Consider the following 22,144-nt stretch of genomic DNA (forward strand, 5'->3'; position numbering starts at 1 on the left):
GCACTTGACCATGCAGGGTAAGGGGGGGCAGAGAGTGGGAGAGTGAGATTTTCTTTGCTTTAGATTTGTGCCCCCCTTCCCCCCTGCCACCACCGCAACTGCCTTTAGTAACCCACCGGGGGTGTGACTCACTGGTTGACAAATATTGGCTTAGCTATTTGGTGACCCATCTTACTTGCCATATGGTTTGGAATGATTATCTGAACCCAGAAGGATAGCACGCCTCACTCGCTGACACATACCAGTGAGCTATTAGTTTTCAAATGATACCTCACGAGGCATGTTTTGTACAGAGATTATTACCATAGCATGTAGGATGTGAATACAGGAGTGCGTTCGGTCACCACCACATTTATTATTTTGTAAATTATTTTATAAATGATTTTTAAACCAATCTCATGATTTGTCGGGGGCGGCAGGGGAGCTGACTCATGAGTTTGAACATGTCGGGTGGTGACTCTTCTAATTCTATATGGGGAGAGGGGTCTGACTCCATCCACTTCCCTCGGAAATAGCCCATTTGTCCCCATCTCCCTCTGGCCGTCTGTATTTTGTGGGCACTGGCTCTGTCGTGTAGTTTAGGGCAGCTGTTACTTGTTTCAGTTTGTTTGAATACATGCAGGGCTCTGTTTCACCACATCCTGCACCCTGTGACGGCTCCACCAGTTACTGAGATGGTGGGGATACTGGCCTAGCTTCCATAGTCTGCCCATTTGCATTGCAAAGGGGCTCTAAAGCTAGCTGAACAGACTAGCCAAGGACTCCCCCAGCATGGGAAAGTCCCCAGCCGATGCAGATCTGGCATAGCCATCCTTATGGCACCACTGACTCAAACCCCAGACAAAAGGCATGACCAGCATCAGGTGTGTGGCTAGGGCATGGCCAGTTCAGCGGTGAGGCTGCTCTGAGTTATACTGGATACAAACTAGTCCCTGGACTTCCCCACAATTGGGGAGCTACCCAACAGCAACGGAACCTTGGTGGAAGTGGGGGGCCCATCAGGACCCGCCCCTCTCTGTGGCCCACCCCTGCTCCTTCTCTTCCCCCCAAGGCCCCACTCCTGTTCCTCATCTTCCCTTGAGGCCCCACCCCTTTCCATGGCCCCACCCCTGTTCCTCCTCTTCCCCCTAAGGCCGTGCTATGGGGCGATGACACAGACCAGGGGCTGCTCTAGGCACCCTAGCACCCCACCCAGGACAGGGGGAGGGTCCGGGCTCCCCATAGTGGCCTGGGCTCCCTGGGCAGCTCTTACCCTGCTCGGCTCCAGCTTGTGGCCTGGCCAGGGGGTGGGGCCTCAGGAGAAAGAGGACAAGCAGGGTGAGGCCACGGAGAGGGACCAGGCCTCATGGCGAGCAGGGGCTAAGACCACCTCAGCCCCCCCACTAGGAAGAGACTGGTGCCATGGCACAGGCTGCGCTTCGCAGAGGGGAGAGCTGATCACTTTATCAGCTCCCCTGCCATGAAGCACAGCTCCTGCCGGTGCCATTCTGTGCCTGCCCAAGGCTTGCAGTTTGGAGGGGCAATGCAGCCCCCAGCCTGCCAAACTACACTCATGTTAAAAAATGGGTGGGCATGGCCCTTCCAGTCCCCCCCAGGTCCAGCGCCCCTGCCTTTGCCCCATCCTCCTGGGTTCCAAGACAAGCATAGCTCAGCCAGTCCCAGAAATCGGGCCTACTGACTTCCATGTCCCTATAGCATATGTATCCCTGACATTTTTACCAGCTCTGCGTGTTCAGCATTTGCTAGTGTGGTATGCTAGATTCCTAAAATTAGTTCCTGCAGTGCAAACACAATACTTCTCATCCAAGATTATTCTGGGTAAGAACTATGAAATCTACATCTCTGTAGCCCAAGAATGCCAAAGTGAGAATCTTGCAGTACATTATAATGCAACAGCTTTTCTATGACACTGCTAGGGATTCCTTAGAAACAATTAATTGTTTTAATCTGATACTGACAGAAAACACATGGCCAAGCTCTTAGCATTCAGCTGTGCTCCTGACCTGAGCTCTCTGGGAAGAGTAGATCTGCAGGGCTAGTGAATGAATTGCTTAGACACAGCTCAGTTCTCTGGTTGATTGACAATGTCACTACCTCTCTGGGGTTACCAAGGAATTTCACGTGACTACTGTATGTAACTCTGAGCCTTGCAGGATAAAAGCACAGGACAACCCTTTGCATTTCGATCTTTTTGTTACTGGAAAAGAGGCACACTCCTTGTCTGAGTGGCAGAACAGACGTTATTTTTCCCCTTATAATTATAGATTCCACTTCCTGGGCTAAATTTAAAACTCTCCCCTTCTCATGGAATTCCAGGAATGCCATTATCGCTGCGCTGAGTGGCTTGTCAGCCGGGGCTGGTAGACAGCTACTTTCTCAGCTCTAGTGAGCTGGCACTGCTCCACTGAGGCCACTGCTTCAAGTCAAGGTATTTACTGGGCATGAGAAACCATTCTACAGACTGTCTCTGTGTTAGGCATTGCCAGGACACCTCCGAATTCTCTGCGGCCTATGGGAAGTTGAGTTGCTACAACTACAAAGAGCATTCTCGGTTCAGCAAGAGTTGCCCTGATATTACTCCAAACCCTGTCTCATCTGCCCAGGACCACAGGAGTAGATAGGCATCACACGCATTTCTCAGATCAGGAACTGAGTCAGAGAAGTTAAAAGCCAAAGTTTCGACAGTGGCCATTGATTTCTGGGATGCCTGTTTTCAGTTGTGCATAAAGAGTCTAAAGTTGGGCTCACAGAATTACCAGTACCTTTTGCTGATGTTAGCTGTCCTGCCTCATCCCAGCCAGAGAGGGAGTCAGTGTCAAAGCCCACATGCTGGATCACCCAACCCCATGGTGCTCAGTCCTACACTTACCCACATAGACCACACTGACACTAACCCAGAGATAACACCATGGCACTGGCTTCCCCAAGGTTACTGCTCTGAAATCCAGCCTCTCCTAATACCTTTCAAACTGAACACCCATTTGTAACACAGAAGGATGTGAATTAGATCTGCTCACCTATGTGAATCTCCACGGCATCAGTCCAGTGTTCCCCTTGGCCATTGGCTGCACAGCAAAGGTACGTGCCAGAGTCACTCAGCTTCGCAGAGTTGATCTGAAGAGATTGACAGTAACTTCAAATTGTTTTCACCTGGAGTTTGTGTCCCCAGATTACAGCTGCCACATACCCATTGCCCCAAAGCCTCTCACTATTACTTATCAGGCCTCATAGTTAAGGCTACATTTTAGTCACAGGTATTTTTAGTAAAGTCATGGACATGTCACAGACGGTAAACAAAAATTCACAGCCCGTGAACTGTCCATGACTTTTATTAAAAATACCAGTGAATAAAACTTTTTTTTGGGGGGAGGGGCTGTCCGGGGGCCCCACGGGTGCTAGGGGAGGGCAGCCAGGCTGCTGGGGGGAAGGGAGGCCGTCTGGTGGTGCACAGTTCAGGACCCCCGCAGGTGCCGGCGCTGGCACCTGCAGGCACTGCCACGGGTGCTGGCGCTGGCACCAGCAGGCACCGCCCCCACAGCTCCATTGGCCACAGGTCCTGGCCAATGGAAGCTGTGAAGCCAGTGCTCTGGGTGGAGGCAGCATGCAGAGCTGCCTGGCCACGCCTCCACCTAGCAGCTGAGCAAGGGGGATGTCGCTGCTTCCAGGGAGCCCCTCAAGTAAGTGCCACCCAGAGCCCGTCTCACGCCATCCCATGCCCCAACCCCCTGCCCCCTCCCACACCCAAACTCTGCTGCTGAGGGGGTGCCGCGGGGGCCCGAGACTGCCCCATCAGCGCCGGTGTCCCTGGTGTAGGGGCTGCCTGAGCTGCCCCTGAGCCAGGTGCACCAACTGTTGCAGAAGTCACGGAGGTCATGGAAAGTCATGGAATCTGTGACTCCCATGACCTTCGTGACAAACTTGCAGCCTTACTCATAGTGTATGAGTCCCAAAGAGCTTGCAGTCCATACAGACAAGGGCCACAGAGACTTGGTTACATCCATACAGGGCATCTATGGCAGAACCAGGGAGTGAATGCAGATCTCCTGTGTCCCGCACTAATGCCTCAAATGAAGTCCATCCTGCCTCGCTAAGACCAACAATCACAGCCACATTCTGCAGTGGGGAGCATAGGTGTGGGAACTAGGGATGTGGTGGGTGCTGCAGGTTTTACACTGGGCTCTGCTTCTGGCTCCACACCTGGGATCCTGGCTGCTAGTCCCATGCCCACGGCTCTGCTCCCAGCCTCACACGTGGGGTCCCAGCTCCTGGCCCTGCGCCCAAGGCTTTGCTCCTGGGCCCACACCCGCGGCCCCACTGCCAGTCCCACACCCAGGGCTCTGTTTCTGGCCCCATACCCAAGGCTCTGCTCCCAGCCCCATGCCGAGTCCCAGCTGCCAGCTCCGCCCCTGCCCCCTTTGGCCCCCTTATCCTGTCTGCATTCCCCCCTCCCACAGCCCCGTCCCTTTTCCTGGCTCTAGCTCTAGAGGCGGGGCGGGGGAGGGAGGGGTACAGACAGAGATAAGGCAGGGGGCGCGAGGTAAATACTTTGGGAACCACTGCTTTGCAGTTTTGCTGACTTCCAGCATCCCCGCTATAAAAAGTGTTCCAAGGCCACTGGTAGGGAGATTCGTGCATATCTGCAAGCTTTAATGACAGGAAGTTTCTTGCTCAGACTTGAAGGACAATGAGGTGCATTGACGGCCTGATCCTAAATCTGTACTACATGGAATGGACAGAATACGCAGGAGACCAACCTACTTGCCAGAGGTGCTGAACACCCACAGCTCCTGGCTGCTCAGGACCTCCCAAAATCAGGCCCAAATTGGGTACCCAGTAACTGAGTCACCCCAAAATAGTGGCTTCTGCTTATCTGTTGAGAAAGCCTGGTTCGAAAAGGGTTAAAGAAAGGATAGTGTCCTGCCCTGTAATGTGGTGTTCACCCCACACTTGCCCTGAAGGAGTTAATGTAGGCTAAGAAGGGGCTAATTAACCAGACAGGCCACAACTGAGGTGAATCAAGTGGTTTAAGTAATCCCCTGACTGAATAATGAGGGGCCCATCTGAGGAGGAATGAGCTGGATGGGGTTTATAAAGACAGGAAGCTGGCAGCTGAGAGGAAACCAGAGGCTGTAATCTCTCTCTAGAAGAAGGGAAGCTGTTCTTTTGGAGTTATAGTACTAAAGTAGCCTACACTCCCTCCCTGGGAGGAGGGAGTTTTAGGGCTGGCAACCACGGGGGAGGGGGAAGGAGGGAGCGAGCGAGCGAGCGAGCCAACAGGTTAGGAAAGAAGCACTAAGGGCCAGAATGGAACAGACCATGGCTGCGGATTAGAAGGCACCTAAACTGGACTAGGAGGCAGGCCTGGGTTCCCCTGCCAGCTACTGGAGAAGTGAGACTGGCTGGGCAGTGAATGGGCAGGCTGCCTGAGCTTGCTCATAAGAAGAAACTTTGACACCCTGGAAGGGGAGAACATGTGACTTGGCCAGAGGGCTAAACCACAAACACAGAACATCTTGCCTCTCTGAGAGCCAGGAAGAGAAGGCAGGGCATTTAGCAGAGGCGGAATGGAGGCATCAGACCTGGAATCAGCTAATCCTCAGAGTGACCAGGAGGAGGTGCAGTAGCAGACCCAGTGCAGCACCCCCATGCTCAGATTCTCCAGGTACAGGAGTGGTTTGGGGGCAATTTAGCACCAATATGTCCCGTTTAAAGTGACTATTTCTATTGCTCTCCTGGGAGGGCTGTGCATTGTTGCCTCGGTGTCTGGCAAAGTCCTTCATTCATTTCTAGGATTCTCCTGTACTCACACGCAGCCTCTGCAAAGTCACAACCATCCAAGAGATAGAGGGGGTACCTGGGCTGTGCCCACCCAACCACAGAGACCCAAACAGTGCGAAGAGCTTACAGCCTGCTTTGCAGGGAAACCTGACTCAATTCAAGATGGTTTCTCTAAGACCAAAGAAGCAGGGAGTAGTGACATTGCATGTAATTTTGCTTGATTGCATAAACTAAAGCCCTGGAAGCTACGAAGGATGTCCCAGCTACCATGTGAGACATGTCCCACGTGGCTGGAGAAAAGAAGAGTCACCTACGGCTCCAGTAACCAAGGTGGTGATGACATTAGGATATCCATCACTCACAGGTCTTTCATACCTATTCCAAGCTAGCAGTAGATGAAATGCCAAGAACCACATCTGCTTTCTTGTGGCTGACTGGGATGGGGACAGTTCTCTCATGCTCCGAGCCCAGTCATAAACACCCTCTTCCCCTCCAGGCAGCATTACACTGAGCCAAAGCTGATGAACCACCTAAAGACAACATTACCAAGAGTTTCTTCTTTTTCTGATGCTTCATGGGGGTCCCGTTGTGGTACCACTGGTAGTGTGGGGCTGGCACCCCCAGAGCAGCACACTGCAGCTGGAGTGGCTTGCCCACCTGTACCTCTGGCGCAGTGGGATTGAGGACTATGATGGGTTCTCCTTGCCACAGCTCAGGAAGCAGGCCTGGCAAGTAACATTACAACTGAATTAGAGCACATTTCTTTGCCACAGCATGATGAAAGGGGATGAATGGCTCCTCAAAGCAAGAGTGAGCTAAAACCCAGAAGTGTAAACTCTCCCCATGTGTTTCCCTTCCCCTCTAAAGGCATGCCAAGCCTCTCAAATGCACTAGTTATCCCATAGCAGCCCTCTCCATCCACCATGCAGTTTCTGGAATTATACTTTCTACCCCACCCCATCTCCCCAAAACAGCTCATGGCATAGTCTGCAACACCCAGTTTCCATCAAGATGAACACACCACCACCTTCAGTGGTGCCCCAGGCTCTGACTCATGCTCATCTTCCACACAAAATTTAAAGGCATTTATGCCTGGGATTCATAGATTCCAAGGGCAGAAGGGACCACTGTAGTTATCTAGTCTGACCTCCTATTGAGCACAGGCCAAAGAACTGTTCCTAAATAATTCCTACAGCAGATCTTTTAGAAAAACGGCCAGTCTTCATTGAAAAATTGCCAGTGATGGAGAATCCATCACGACCCTTGGTAAATTGTCCCAGTGGTTAATTACCCTCACTGTTAAAAAATTCACTAAGGCTGTCAATTAATCACAGTTAACACCTGCAGTTAACTGAAAACAAAATTAATGGGTTAATCGCATAGATCTGGGTGGGGAGGAGGGCTGAAGTACCAACCAGGAGCCCTGTGCCCCAAGGGGGGCAGGAGCTTGCTGGGAGCCTGGAGCCCTGAGGGAGGCTAAAAGTAGGAGGTCACAATTCTTTTTTACATACAAATGGGGTCACCAGCACAAAAAGTTTGAGAAACACTGCTATAGAGGATAGGGGCCTGGTGAGTTCAGCCTCCCTGCACCCTCCTCTCCTCCCCTGCTTCAGGCCAAGTCCTTGTGGTAAAATCCACCCTCCCTTGCATACAGGGGCTCACTCAGCTGAAGGGAGTTATGTAAAAATAATAATAATTCTACTTTTGTAAGTTCAACTTTCGTGAAAGAGATTGCACTACAGTACTTGTATATGGTGAATTGAGATACTATTTTTTATTTCTTTACAGTGTAAATATTTGTCATCAAAAATAAAGTGACACTGTACACTTTGTAGTCTGTTGTAATTGAAATTAATGTTTGAAAGTATAGAAAACATCCAAAATATTTAAATAAATGATATTCTATTGTTTAACAGTGCAATTAAAATGGATTAATTGCAATTTTTTTTAAATCTCATGATTAATCACGATTAATTTTTTTAATTGCTTGACAGCCCTAAAATTTACCCCTTATTTCTAGCCTGAATTTGTCTAGTTTCAACTGCCAGCCATTGGATGGTGTTAGATCTTTCTCTGATAGACTGAAGAGCCTGTTAGTAAATATTTGTTCCCTATGTAGATACTTAGACTGTATTAAGTCACCCCTTAACCTTCTCTTTGTTAAACTAAATAGATCAAGCTACAGTCTATCACTATGCAGTGTGTTTTTTAATCAGTCTGCAGTCTTTGTTCCAAGATGTAAACATTTACATTTAGTCTTATTAAATTGCATATTGTTTGCTTCTGTCCAGTTTACCAAGCAATCCAGATCACTCTGAATTACTCACCTGTCCTCTTCATTATTTACCATTCCCCCAGTTTTTGTGTCAGTTGCAAACTTTATCGGTGGTGTTTTTTTTCTGCCCGGACAGTGATAAAAATGTTAAATAGCATAGGCCAAGAACCAATCCTGGCAGGATCCCCCTCGAAACACACCCCTTCAATGACAATTCCCCATTTACAGTTACATTTTGAGATCTACCAGTCGGCCAGTTTTTATCCATTTAATGTGTGCCATGTTAATTTTATATTCTAGTTTTTTAATCAAAATGTCAGGTGGTTCCAAGTCAAATGCCTTACAGAAGTCTTTTATGTCAAAGTTATTATCTTTAACAACCAAACTTTTGCATTAATTACATTACCCTCCTTTAATTCTTTATTAAGCGTCCTGTATCAGCTGCTCCGTTATCTTGCCTGGGATCGACATCAGGCTGACAGGTCTGTAATTACCCAGGTAATCCCGTTTACCTTTTTTAATAAATGACACCACATTCACTTTTTCCAGTCTTCTGGAACTTTCCCAGTGCTCCAGGACAACAAAAATCAACATTAATGGTCCAGCGAGCTCCTTGGCTAGCTCTTTTAAACCTCTTGGTTGCAAGTTATATGGACATGTTAATTTTAAAATATCTAACTTTAGTAGCTTCTGTGTAACATCCTCCTGAGATACTTGTGGAATGGAAAGTGTGTTCTCATGGCCATATGATCAGACTGCATCACCTGTTTTTTCCTCAAATACAGAATAGAAGTATTTATTGAACACTTCGGCCTTTTCAGCATTATTATTGATAATTCTATCAGTTCCAGCTAGTACTCGACCAATAGCACTTTCAGGATTCATTTTGTTCCTAATATATTTTTAAAACTCCTTCTTACTCTTTTTAACTCTGCTGGCCATAAATTTCTCCATAGATTCATAGATACTAACGTCAGAAGGGACCATTCTGATCATCTAGTCCGACCTCCTGCACAGCGCAGGCCACAGAATCTCACCCACCCACTCCTATGAAAAACCTCACCCATGTCTGAGCTATTGAAGTCCTTAAATCATGGTTCAAAGACTTCAAGGAGCAGAGAAGCCTCCCTCAAGTCAACCATGCCCCTTGCTACAGAGGAAGGCGAAAAACCTCCAGGGCCTCTCCAATCTGCCCTGGAGGAAAATTCCTTCCCGACCCCAAATATGGCAATCAGCTAAACCCTGAGCATATGGGCAAGATTCACCAGCCAGATACCCAGGAAAGAATTTTCTATAGTAACTCAGATCCCATCCATCTAATATCCCATCTCAGGGGATTTGGCCTATTTACCCTGAATACCCTTGTGTCCTCTTGCTTCCTTTATGGTTTTCCACAATTCCCAACTTCTGATTTATTATTTTTTATATTTATATTTATACTTATTGCTATCAATTTCCTCTTTCTTCCATTTGTTACATATTAACTTATTTTTTACAGTTGCTTTCACTTCCCCTCTAAACCAGGCTGATATTTTAACCAATACTGCCATCTTCCTCAGTTGTGGAATTATGGCTTTTGGGGGATTTAGTAAGGTTTTCTCAATGATTCCCAACTATCATTCACATTTTTCTGATTAAATTCTTCCTCCCAGCTCATTTGGCTCATAATTGTTTTCAGCTTTGGGAAATTGGCCCAAGCACCAAATATATATATTACTGGTCTGGATTTTATTCTGTTTGCACACGATAAATGCAATCAAGTCATGAACACTTGTACCTAAGCTATCATTAATTTTTAGTCCTGTGATCATCTCCTCTTTATCTGTTACGAGGTCCAATAAAGAATTCGGTCCTGCTGGCTGCAATGCTTTTTGAGTTAGGAAATTGTCATCTCTTATGTTTTGAAATTCCAGGTTTTAGTCCTGGCAGCATATGTGTCTCAAATTGAAGTCCCCCATGATTACATGGCTTTTTTCCCTTTGCATGGTTGATAGGTGTGTAAGGAGCCAACCATCCTGTTCACTATTGTGATCTGGCAGACACTAACTAGTAACCCATTTGTGCTTTATCTGTGAGTTCAGAGTGTTAATTTTGCTCCCTCTCTCATAGCTTCACAGACTTCCTATTATCCAAGTCCCTTTGATGAACACAGGCACAGAGCCCAGTGGGTAACACTGTCTGGGAGTGCTGGAGTGAGTGTTATAAACAGGAGACACGGAGATCCAGAGCCCCACATTCAGGGGATAAGGACACTGATTTAAATGGTTTGGGAGCACAGAGGCAGCTGTCTGACTTGGGCACATTGGCAGGATCGCATTGCTAGAGCCTGTTTTCCCTTGATATCAAGTGATGGGCTGGCCTAGCATGCTTCCACTGAGGATATCCTCTGGAGGGTCTCTGTGTTCTAAGGGAAGGTGAGAGCTTACTAAAGGGATGCGGGCTGTGTGGGGGAAGGAAAAGCGTGTACCTTTGGGAATATGCTGATGGACCTCTACTCTCACCCAGTTAGAGAAGGTGACGTTTTTGTGCAGGTCATTGATTCGGCAGATGTACAGTCGGGTTTCCCTTGCAGTGATGAGCAAATCTGGCTCCGTGGCCCCCACAATCTGGCAGCAAGCGGACTGAAAAGAAAATGCAACCTGTGAACATGGCACAAAGTCCTTTCTCTTCACCAGTACATTTGTAACCCAAAGGCACCAGCAGGCTCTTGGAAAGAGACATAGAGACTGGGAGAACCTCCTGGCTTCAAGCCCTGTTAACCAGACTGATGGATGATGCAGAGATGGGTACAGGGGAGAGGAGCTCATTTGACAACCCCCAGCAGCAACTTACCATTGATGCACCATGGGTCTGAATAAGCAAACACATCCCACTTCCCCCCATTCTCTTTGTTTTTGGTTTCCTAGCCTCCTGGTTCCAAACCTGGCCAGCTCCAGAATGGACCCAGCTCTATTACACCATGGCTGTGTAAGCAGTAGGGCAGGCTGAAGCAGCCCTGTCCTGGTGACAGAATGGATCAGAATGAGCCAGGAAGGCAGAGCATGCAGTCAGGTATTGCCAGGTAGGAAAATGGAGCTGAGATTCCCAGGCTGCATGGATGCAACCTGCTGGTTGCACTGCTGTGAATGCGAAGACGGGGGCTCCTATTCCTGCTCTCCTGTGTGCGTTTGTCAAACCTGTCCTAGCAGCAGGATTCATCCCAGCAAAGATGACTGAGACAAACTGCCCCATTTAACTGGGTTCCTTTCCTGCACCAAGATGAGCATTTGGGGTTAGCAGGGGACTGCACAACAAGCCTGCCTGAGATGGATGTGAAAGCCAAAGAAGGGAAAAGTGTGCATGTGCACGTCTGCATGTTGGTGGAGGGAGTTCGCAGGGAGAGTGGCTGTTTCCAATGTTTTAATCTGAAATCAGATGTAAATGGCAAGTGTGGCAGAGCAGGCCCAGGCCCAAGGGGATGCAGTGTCACTATTCCACCTTGTTCTCAGCATCTGTGCCCTGCTCTGCTTTATCAACATTGCAGGCCTGATTTTCTGCTATCTGGCACCTTGTCACCTGATGCCTGGGCAGACTCCAAGTCAGGCTCTTACCCCTGTGGCAGTGAGCAGCAGGGTGCCCAGGTGCAGCACTGACTCCAGATTCCAGGCAATGGAGAATCAGGCCCTGAGAGCAGAGACTCCTGGTCTCCCATTGCATGCCCAAGAGAAGAGGCTGCCATCCTGCATAGTCACTTGGCCTACTCGTGAACCTTACAGTGCCTTGTCTCATACCCTCCTTCTTCCCCTGCATGCACCTTTCCCTCCTCTAAACTGGCTTGGTCCAGCTCTTGCTGCCCTCTCCCTTGGAGGGCTATAACTTGTCCCCCTGGCTCCTCCTCCCTAAGTGACTTCACAGGCCCCGCTGACAGTCCTTCCAGCTCTGCTGCCTCCCTTCCTCTCTCTGCTTCCTTGTTTGACCACAGTTACTGGGCCAATGCGTTTATCCCTCCCAAGACACAGGCAACCCTGCCACCCCCACACTCTGTTCTCCCAGTGCCTGCATTCCTTCTCATCCCTCAGTGCCACTCATTCCTCTTCAGCCCCTCCCTCTGTCACAACCCACCAGCCTCTCCCTTGCTTTGACTCCTCCTTCAACCACACTGACCTCTCTTGCACTTGCTGACTCCATGGTCTCCTCTCCACCCCCAGGCTTTTACTCTCACCGGGCAAGCACCTCTCCCTGAGCTGAGCACCTCTGGAAAAAAGCCAGCAGCTGGGGATTTCCCCTTCTGCTCTTTTTCCTCCAGTTCTGCTGCCTTCCTTGCTAAACAAATCTATTTCTCATTGAACTGCTCCTGCACCTCCAGCCACCCACACTGTTTCTTCAACCTTCAGCTCCCCCACCAACCCTCTGCCCCTCTCTGTTCTCTACCAGCTTCTTTACAGTCAGTGCTAGCATGAACAATCAGCAGGCTGCCCTGTTACACACCAGTCTGATTGGCAACTGCCGCTCCTACCATCTTCCTTCAGCCCACGCAGATGGCCCCCGGATCCAGCCCACTCCCCACTCGTGGCCACTCAGTCTTTCAGACATGGCAGCTTTGCACTGACAGGGCTAAGGGGGGTTCTCTGCCCATCCCCATAACTGATGCATGTGGCCCAGTGGCTGGGGTGGGGAGGGGAGCCTCTGTTTTGCAGTCACAGATGTGCTTTCCCCTGGCCTTACCTGGCACTGGTAGAACCACTGGTACTTTGGGGAGGTGCAGGCTGTGACCCTACATCGCAGCGTGAGGGAGTAACCGACAGGGACGGAGGTGGAGGCCGGCTGCTCAGTGATCACAATAGCTAGAGAGAAGCAGATGCAGAGTGGTAATGGCAACCAAGGGAACAGAGAGAGGAGCAGCAAAGTGGCCTGGTGCTCTGGGCCCTAAATATTCAACCTATTTCCCCTGGAGTTGGATGGCCAGATGGCCCAGTATGATGCAGAGCGTTCTTTTGCCAGGCCAATCTGTAGAGCTAGATTGAGTCCTGGCCCTGCAAGGGCTGGAAGAGAAGGGTGGTGACTGGAGCCCTCCCTCATCTTGTGCCCCACGCAGTTCTTGAGTTGAGACACCATAGACTCCTGGGTGAGAAGCCACCTCCATGGGGGCAGTCTGGGCCCTGGGCTCATCCCTCTCTGTGCCACTTCACTCAGCTGGCCAGGCACATGATGCTGCACCATCCGAAGAGTGCTCCTGCCCTGTGCTGAGAAGCTCTGGAAGGGGCTGTGTCCATCTGCTCAGGCTGATGCTCCTCACCTGTAGAACTACTGGGCATGCCTCCTCAGCGGCTGGGGTCTAGCATGCTGCCATCACCACTTTTACAGTGTTTAAACTTATGGGCTACAGCACCCAGAGCTGTACGATTTGTATATTGATCATTTGAACAGTAGCAACTGCACATCTGGTGTCGTTAATAAAGATGGCCTGCAGAAATGCTCCATTACACCTGGCTAATGAGCAGAGCACCATACACCAGCTCTTCTGGAAGCACCAATGATGGCTCCATCATTAAGGGTCGTTAAGTTTTGGGAGAAAAATAATAGTAGCGTCAACCCCAAACATTAAAAAAACATGAGTCAAGCCCCAGAAAACATGAGATGATTTTAAATATTGTAAGATTTCAGCAAAACACATGGTGTTATTTTTCTTTGCTTTCTGGTATTGCAGGGTTCCTGGCATGCGTTGCTCAGGTTTTCTCTGAAAACCAGGGGGGTAGAAACTTGGTTTCTTTTTTTAAATGGAAGCTGAGATTCTCCCGTAATCACATGATTCCAGCAGCTGGGGCTTTGGGAAAAGCACCAAAGAGTGAGACCCACAGTTGTGTGCCACACCTGCAGCACGGCAATACAGATGTGCATTTAAACTCATCTGTTGCATTTTGAGGGTGGGCAGAAGAGAAATAGCTACTGTGGATCACAGTAAAGGGAGCCCTATCCCCTGAACATGGCTGAGTGCTGCTCACCTTTTGGCATTGCTTAATCAGCAGCTTGGTCTTCTACGGACATAGGCGTCAGCAATTGAGTGCCTCAATCCCTGGCCACTCTCCCTCTAGAAAGCAGCACCTCCCTGGAAAGAGGCAGAGGGTCTTTGTGAGAAAGGAAACTTCTGGCCGACATGCCAGCATATCAAAGCAGAGAGGCAGCTGGCTGTTGCCATGTTACTCAGCATAAAGGGCCCACAGGCCAACTGCGCACCATGGGGTACTTAGTAACTGGCACATATTGTTCCTTTGGTGACCTGTTGCTGCAGCAGCATGCTGGGGTAACAAAAGCAGACACTCCCTCTACCCTCACGCCCCAGGCAGGAGAGGGGCAGATGAGGGGTACTGCAGGATGTCAGGGGCCTTAGCTTTCCTGGGTAAGAAGTGTGCTGTGCTTGGAGGATGGGGCAAAGGGGTGAGTCTGAAATGTGCCAGGGTGGGGGACTGGGGAACCCAGAAATGCAGGGGTTAAGAGCAGCCAGGGCTCCCCAGAACTGTGCCAGGCTAGGAGGTGGAGGGGGCACCCCAGCTGTGCAGAGGGAGCGGGGCCTGTGCTCTCCAATGGGAGTGGGGAGGCTGCCTGATATCTGCCAAGGGGAGCATGGGGACAGATGCTAAAGGAAGGTTGGTAGTTCTGGAGCTCGGACAGAGGGACATCAGGGAACAATTCAAAGAAGTGGACAGGGTAGTCAGGGCTTCCTTCCCCCTGCCCATCCCCCCCCATAGCCTTGCTTCTATCCCCATTTCCCTCCCCACAATCTCTGCCCTGCCCCCCTCTCCCTGTCCAGCTCCATACCTCTGCCATTCACAGACCTCAACAGGACAAGCCCTGGAGGACTGGGAGCCAGGACTCCCTGCTGCCCCACCTGTTCCCCTCCCTCCTTTGTTTCCTCCACCCTGCAATAGAGGGATGGGGGGCTGCAAAGGAGTCAGATGCAGCTCCCCAGTCCCAGGCCTGTTTTGTCTGATCTGTGGAGTAGTTTAGAGCAGCTGTACTACACTGGCACTTTGGCTACATCCCTGACACACTCACTGTGCCGGGGCGTCTGCTGCTGGCAGATCTCCTGGCTTACCCACAACACCGTGTGGGTGTGGCTCCGTGTGACATGAGCAGCAATGTGACAATAACAGTGGTTGCTGTCGGTAGCACCACAGATCCACGTGGCATGTCCCAGGAATAGAAATACACAGAAATCTCTTATTCATTGATGATTTCTGTGCATTTCTCAGAGCTCCCATTTGGCCCACCCCGACACATCCCAGCAGCAGGGATAAATTGTGAGTGCTGCCCCAATCTCTCTAAGTGTATCCCTTCCCCCAACACTCCAGGGGGGTGGGCTAGGGGATTGAGGACCCCAGCATAGACTCTGAGCCACAGCCTCACGTTCACATTTGAATCTTACTAAAGTCCAGCCCCCAGCTGTGCTCAGCACTGCATCCATAGAAAGCAAATCCTCTGTCATTGGCATCGTGGCTTTTAACATATGAACTTTACCAAGAGAACTGTAGCCTCACTGTAGGATAAGTCTTGCCACGGGCATCACTGCATTAAGGTACTCAGATGCTATGGTGATGGGCCCACAACAAGTACCTAGCCAAATCACACATGCACATGAAACAAACGATGGCCCTGATTCTGCAAATATTAAGGCATGTGAATAACTTGACACACTGGAATAGTCTCAATGAACTCAAAGGGATGATGTACATCAGTGGTTCCCAAACTTTTAAAGCCTGTGAACCCCTTTCACTAAATTGTGAACTCTCGTGAACCTCCTCCTAAAAATTAATATTTCCAGGGATTTAAGTTTAAATTTCCTCCGCACTCTGTGGGGCTCCTGCTGCTGGACCCTGTTGACTGCCCCGGTCAACTGATCTCGGGCTGCAGGTCCTGCTGACCACCAGGGCTCGGGCTGCCAGCCCAGCTACTAGGCCCCGCTCTCCCTGGGGCTCGGGCTGCCAGCCCCGGGCAGAGCACTGGGGTTCGGGCGGCCAGCTCCCCCGCAGACGGGGGCAGGGCTTGGGCTGCCAGCCCCAACTGCCTGGCACTGCTCTTCCTGGGGCTCGGGCTGTCTGCCCTGCTACCGGGTCCCACCTGCTGCCTCCAATGCCCGGAGGCTTCTGGCTGCCATCAGTACATTTTTTCTTCCAAACCCCCTGTAACGTTCTACGAATCCCCAGGGTTTCACGAACCCCAGTTTGGGAACCACTGATGTACATGTACGTGAAGTTACTGATGTACAACCAAAACTATAGGTTTGCAGGGTTGCGGCCTATGGATGGGCCTTACTCAAGCTGCTTTCTTGAACCTCTACAACTCTTTTGTGTATGTTGAGAAAATAAAATCTTTCGTTTCAATGACAGGTGGTGGTTGGGATCCTTCTAATCTGTAGGAACATTACTTTACCACTCCCTGAAATTTGCTCTAGATAATGCCAGGTGGCATAGGTAGCTGAAAGTAACATTCCTTTAGCTGGTTATAAAATCCTAAGAATAATATTAAAAACCAGACCTGTAGGTTTCGCCCTGCCTCAGGCCCCAGCACAGCATGTGTGACTGTGGTTCCACCCAATAAATGAAAGTAGTATTTCTCACATATTAATGCTTTCACATCCCTTTTAAAGCTCAGAAGATACCAGCATTCTTCAGCCTCCTGTTAGATGTGCAGCTTCAAAACTTTGCTCAGAGGCCCCATTCAGCCCCTTGGTAGAAAGATAGAGTCTTGTGACTGTCACCAAGTCAGAACAAAGCTAACTCCAGCTTAGCTGGCAATTTCCAGGCTAGCAGGCTGCATGGGGGATCACAGAAGCCTCCTTTGTGCCTCTTTCTACCTTCACCACAAACGAAAATAAAAAGAGCAACAGACGTCAGAAAGGACAGTGATTCCCCTGGGGAAAATGCTAGGGAACTTACCAGGTGTTCGGCTTCGTAACCTGCGGGAGAGTCACTTTTTGCAACCTGCTGCTCGGAAAGTTCCTAGCTGTACAGTGATCCAGCACTTCCTCATTTCTGCAGTGGTTTGGTGAGGAGTCTCATACCAGCACAACAGGCTGAGTCACTAGCCAATCCTAAAACAAGTCCAAGTCCTGAAAGTGAAACTGGGGAAAAACTTCTCTGAGTGCAAGTGAGTCTCTTCCCTCCTGGTGAGACACATGTTAGCCAAGGAAACAGATCTGCTACCAGCACTGGTCCCACGCAAGCAGAGATCTCAGCATAGGCAAAGTGAAAAAATTTTCCTGCCAAAGGCTTCCCTGAAAGGGGACTTCCCAGACAGCAGGACAGCCTGCCTATGAATCAGCTCTCAGATTTCCTTTCCAGAACTCAGTATTTCTTAAAGGAGCAATAGCAGCCATTAGTCATAGTACGGCTCCTTTCTCTCCAGAACTCCTACATGTTCATCCTCTCTGCTGTTCCTGCCCACCACAAACAGCTACCGTGCCCTGTAGCTAAGCCAGCATTGCTGCCAGATAATTAGGTTAAACAGGGGAGAAACTGTCATCTCTCTTTTTAAAGTATTTTTATCAAGGTTCCTTCCCCACTCTGAACTCTACGGTACAGATGAGGGGACCTGCATGAAAACCTCCTAAGCTTACTTTTACCAGCTTAGGTAAAACTTCCCCAAGGTACAAACTATTTTACCTTTTGCCCTTGGACTCTCGCTGCCATCACCAAACGTCTAACCGGCTTTATTATTGGGAAAGAGTCATTTGGAAACATCTTTCCCCCCCAAAATTCTCACCAAAACCTTGCACCCCCCTTCCTGGGGAAGGTTTGATAAAAATCCTCACCAATTTCCATAGGTGACCACAGACCCAAACCCTTGGATCTTAAGAACAATGAAAAAAGCATTCAGTTTCTTACAAGAAGAATTTTAATAGAAGAAAAAGTAAAAAGAATCACCTCTGTAAAATCAGGATGGTAAATACCTTACAGGGTAATTAGATTCAAAACATAGAGAATCCCTCTAGGCAAAACCTTAAATTACAAAAGGACACAAAGACAGGAATATCCATTCCATTCAGCAAAGCTTATTTTCTCAGCCATTTAAAGAAATCATAATCTAATGCATGTCTAGATAGATTACTTACTAAATTCTAAGACTTCATTCCCGTTCTGTTCCCGGCAAAAGCATCACCCAGACAGACCCAGACCCTTTGTTTCTCTCCCCCCGCCCCAGCGTTGAAAGTATCTTGTCTCCTCATTGGTCATTTTGGTCAGGTGCCAGTGAGGTAATCGTAGCTTCTTAACCCTTTACAGGTGAAAGGGTTTTTCCTCTGGCCAGGAAGGATTTTAAAGGTGTTTACCCTTCCCTTTATATTTATGACGCCCCCCAAATCACAGATAGGGTGAAATGCTGGCTGGGATTTCTTCCTGGAGCTCTAGGAAAAAACAGAGTTAATAAGACACATGCACCTCTAAATATACTACTGAGTATATAAAGACTAACAATATTTTCCACATCTCAAGGACAATTTTAACCAGTTGATTCTGGGAAACTTTCACTGGAGAGGTTTCAGAGTAGCAGCCGTGTTAGTCTGTATTCGCAAAAAGAAAAGGAGTACTTGTGGCACCTTAGAGACTAACAAATTTATTAGAGCATAAGCTTTCGGATGCATCCGATGAAGTGAGCTGTAGCTCACGAAAGCTTATGCTCTAATAAATTTGTTAGTCTCTAAGGTGCCACAAGTACTCCTTTTCTTTTCACTGGAGAGTGCATCAGCCACTTTGTTAGAAGCTCCTGAGATGTCTTGGATGTCGAAATCAAAATTTTGGAGAGCTAAACTCCACCAAATAAGTTTTTTGTTATTTCCCGTGGTGGTATGAAGCCATTGTAGCACAGCATAGCTGGTTTGCAGGTGGAAACGCCATCCCCAAACATATGGGCGTAGCTTTTCCAGAGCGTAGACAATGGCATAACATTCTTTTTCACTGACTGACCAGTTGCTTTCCCTCTCAGACAGCTTCTTGCTGAGAAACACTACAGGGTGGAATTTTTGATCCGGTCCTTCCTGCATTAAAACTGCTCCAATACCACGACTGGACGCATTGGTGGTTACTATGAATGGTTTGTTAAAGTCTGGGGCCCTCAGTACAGGGTCAGACATTAGTGTTGCTTTAAGCTGGTTAAAGGCCTTCTGACACTCTTCGGTCCACTGAACGGCATTTGGCTGTTTCTTTTTGGTTAGGTCTGCCAGTGGGGGGGCAATTTGGCTGTATTGCAGTACAAATCGCCTGTAATAACCAGCTAAGCCTAAGAAGGATTGAACCTGTTTCTTTGACCTTGGGACAGGCCACTTTTGGATAGCATCCACTTTGGCCTGTAGGGGGTTGATAGTTCCTTGACCCACTTGCTATCCAAGGCAAGTCACTCTGTTTAGGCCTATTTGACACTTCTTAGCCTTAACAGTTAGTCCTGCCTCCCTTATGCGCTCGAAGACTTTTTGTAGATATTCCAGGTGTTCTGCCCAAGAATCCGAAAATATGGCCACATCATCAAGATAAGCAACTGCATATTCTCCTAATCCTGCTAGGAGACCATCTACAAGTCTTTGGAAGGTGGCGGGTGTATTCCGCAGCCCAAAAGGGAGTACATTAAATTCATACAGCCCGACATGTGTGGTGAAGGCTGACCTTTCCTTGGCAGATTCATCTAGCGGTACCTGCCAGTACCCCTTGGTTAAGTCCAAGGTAGAGATGAACTGAGCCCGTCCCAGTTTCTCTAATAGTTCACCTGTGCGTGGCATTGGATAGTTGTCTGGGCGAGTTACAGCATTTAGCTTACGGCAGTCCATGCAAAAACGTATCTCCCCGTCTGGTTTGGGAACTAGAACCACTGGAGATGTATTGCCAGAGGGGTGGATTACCCCCATCTGTAGCATATCCTGGATCTTCCGTTCTATAGCAGTTTTAGCTTGAGGAGACACCTGGTAAGGTTGGACTTTAATTGGGTGAGCATTACCTGTGTCAATGGAGTGGTATGCCCATTCAGTCAGTCCAGGGGTGGCTGAGAACTTCAGCGCGTAGCTAGTGCACTGCTCCTGGATCTGCTGTCGCTGCATACACCCAAGGGTCATGGAGAGGTTTGTGGGGTTTCATGCGAGCCGGACAAAGCACAACAGCCAATACGGTTGGTAGCTAAGCCGTTTATCTGTTATTTTCTCATTGCTTTTATACACTCCTCTTACATAATATTTTCAACCCCCTCCAAAGTCCATCACCCGACCACGGAGACATCTCGTTGGTCGAGCAGCCTCAGCACGGGCTATGCACGTGCGTCCTTCCTCTTGATTGGAGCATAGCTGTCCGCTATCTGTTGTCAACAAGGTCTGGTGTTGCCAGTTTGCCAGGGTCACGTTCCAGCCTGTAACTATTTCTCAGTGGTTCATTAAAAGTTCACCGCGATCTTAACTAGCTCATAAATATTCTTAACTAGCTCACAAATACACCATGTTCCCACAGAGGTTCACCTCTTCCACGCCACCAGAACTTTTCCCTTCATAGTAGACACCTTCAGGCCACTCAGCGTCACGTCCTCCCTGGGCTGTAAACTGACAAACTTTAATTCTCTGGAATAAAAGGGCTTTAAGAGAATTAATATGGTACACCTTAAGCTTTCGGTTGGAGGTGGGGAATGCTATGAGATAATTAACAGCTCCCAGGTTCTCCTGGACCGTGAATGGCCCTTCCCATGACACTTCCATTTTATGGGCCTGGAGCGCCTTTAAGACCATGACCTGGTCCCCTACTTTGAAGGAACGCTCTCTGGCATGTTTATCATACCAGGCTTTTTGTTCTTTTTGAGCATCCTGTAGGTTTTCTTTAGAAAGGGCTAGAGAGGTTCGGAGGGTGTTTTGTAGGTTGGTTACAAAGTCCATAATGTTAGTTCCTGGAGAAGGTGTAAATTCCTCCCATTGCTGCTTCACCAACTGTAATGGCCCCTTAACCTCGTGACCATATACAAGTTCAAATGGTGAAAACCCTAAACTGGGATGTGGTACAGCTCTGTAGGCAAAGAGCAGCTGCTGCAACACTAGGTCCCAATCATTGGAGTGCTAATTTACGAATTTACATAGCATGGCCCCCAAAGTTCCAATAAACTTCTCCACCATGTCATTTGTTTGATGGTTGTAAGGAGTGGCAACCAAGTGATTTACCCCATGAGCCTCCCAAAGGCTTTCCATAGTTCCTGCTAGGAAATTAGTTCCTGCATCTGTGAGGATGTCGGAGGGCCAACCTACTTTGTCAAAAATGTCTGCTAGTGCCTGGCATACACTTTTAGTCCTGGTGTTGCTTAGAGCTACTGCTTCCGGCCATCAGGTGGCAAAATCCATGAAAGTCAGTATGTACTGCTTTCCTCTGGGTGTCTTTTTCGGCAAAGGACCCAGAATATCCACAGCTACTCGCTGAAATGGAACTGCAATGATGGGGAGTGGCTGGAGAGGGGCTTTGACCTGGTCTTGGGGTTTTCACACTTTTTGGCATACCTCACAAGATCGGACATAGGTAGAAACATCCTTGCCCATTCCCTCCCGGTGGAATGACCTCCCCAAATGGTCTTTGGTCCTGTTCACCCCAGCATGGCCACTAGGATGATTGTGGGCTAAGCTCAAGAGCTTGACCCGGTACTTAGTTGGAACTACCAACTGTCTCTGAGGATGCCAGTCTTCCTGGTGTCCACCAGAAAGAGTTTACTTGTATAAAAGTCCTCTTTCTACAACAAACCTGGATCGATTAGAAGAGCTGAGAGGCGGTGGGTTGCTCCGTGCCGCCGTCCAAGCTCTCTGGAGGCTTTCATCTGCTTCCTGTTCGGTCTGGAACTGTTCCCTTGATGCTGGAGACATCAGTTCCTCATTGGATTGTGGACTTGGTCCCTCTGGAAGCGATGTAGGGGATGGGGTTGTTTCTGTTGACTGTGAACCGCTCTCCGCTGGTGCACTATGTTGGGGTTCAGGCTCCGGCTGAGCCTCTTGTGTAGGGTTATCGGCTGCTGCCGGTTCAGGTTTGTGGGGCCCTCTGGTGTTGGAGTTGCAAGTACTGGATTCAGTGCTGGCAATGGGTCTGGTGCTGGTTGTTCTGCCGGTTCGAGTTCTGG

At 49.0% G+C, this 22,144-nt stretch overlaps 1 protein-coding gene across 5 annotated transcripts in view; it reads right to left on the reverse strand.

The window, feature by feature from the left end:
* LOC119862884 (mucosa-associated lymphoid tissue lymphoma translocation protein 1-like) overlaps window positions 1-18,203 on the reverse strand; it is a 55,882-nt gene extending 37,679 nt beyond the window's left edge. For 2 of the 5 annotated variants that reach the window (XM_043494263.1, XM_043494262.1), the window contains exons 1-6: window positions 16,966-17,258; window positions 14,035-14,138; window positions 12,758-12,876; window positions 10,521-10,674; window positions 6,325-6,503; window positions 3,018-3,114 (exon numbers count right to left, since the gene is read on the reverse strand). In XM_043494263.1, the coding sequence (XP_043350198.1) occupies window positions 3,018-3,114; window positions 6,325-6,503; window positions 10,521-10,674; window positions 12,758-12,876; window positions 14,035-14,044 (559 nt within the window). In that variant the 5' untranslated portion in view covers window positions 14,045-14,138; window positions 16,966-17,258. Of the gene's footprint in view, window positions 1-3,017; window positions 3,115-6,324; window positions 6,504-10,520; window positions 10,675-12,757; window positions 12,877-14,034; window positions 14,139-16,965; window positions 17,275-18,140 lie in introns of those variants that run through there. The other 3 variants (XM_043494261.1, XM_038420352.2, XM_038420355.2) reach the window with 3 other exon arrangements.
* Window positions 18,204-22,144: the final 3,941 nt, after the last annotated feature.

The sequence above is a fragment of the Dermochelys coriacea genome, chromosome 10 (genome assembly GCF_009764565.3).
Source record: "Dermochelys coriacea isolate rDerCor1 chromosome 10, rDerCor1.pri.v4, whole genome shotgun sequence".
NCBI lineage: Eukaryota > Metazoa > Chordata > Testudines > Dermochelyidae > Dermochelys > Dermochelys coriacea.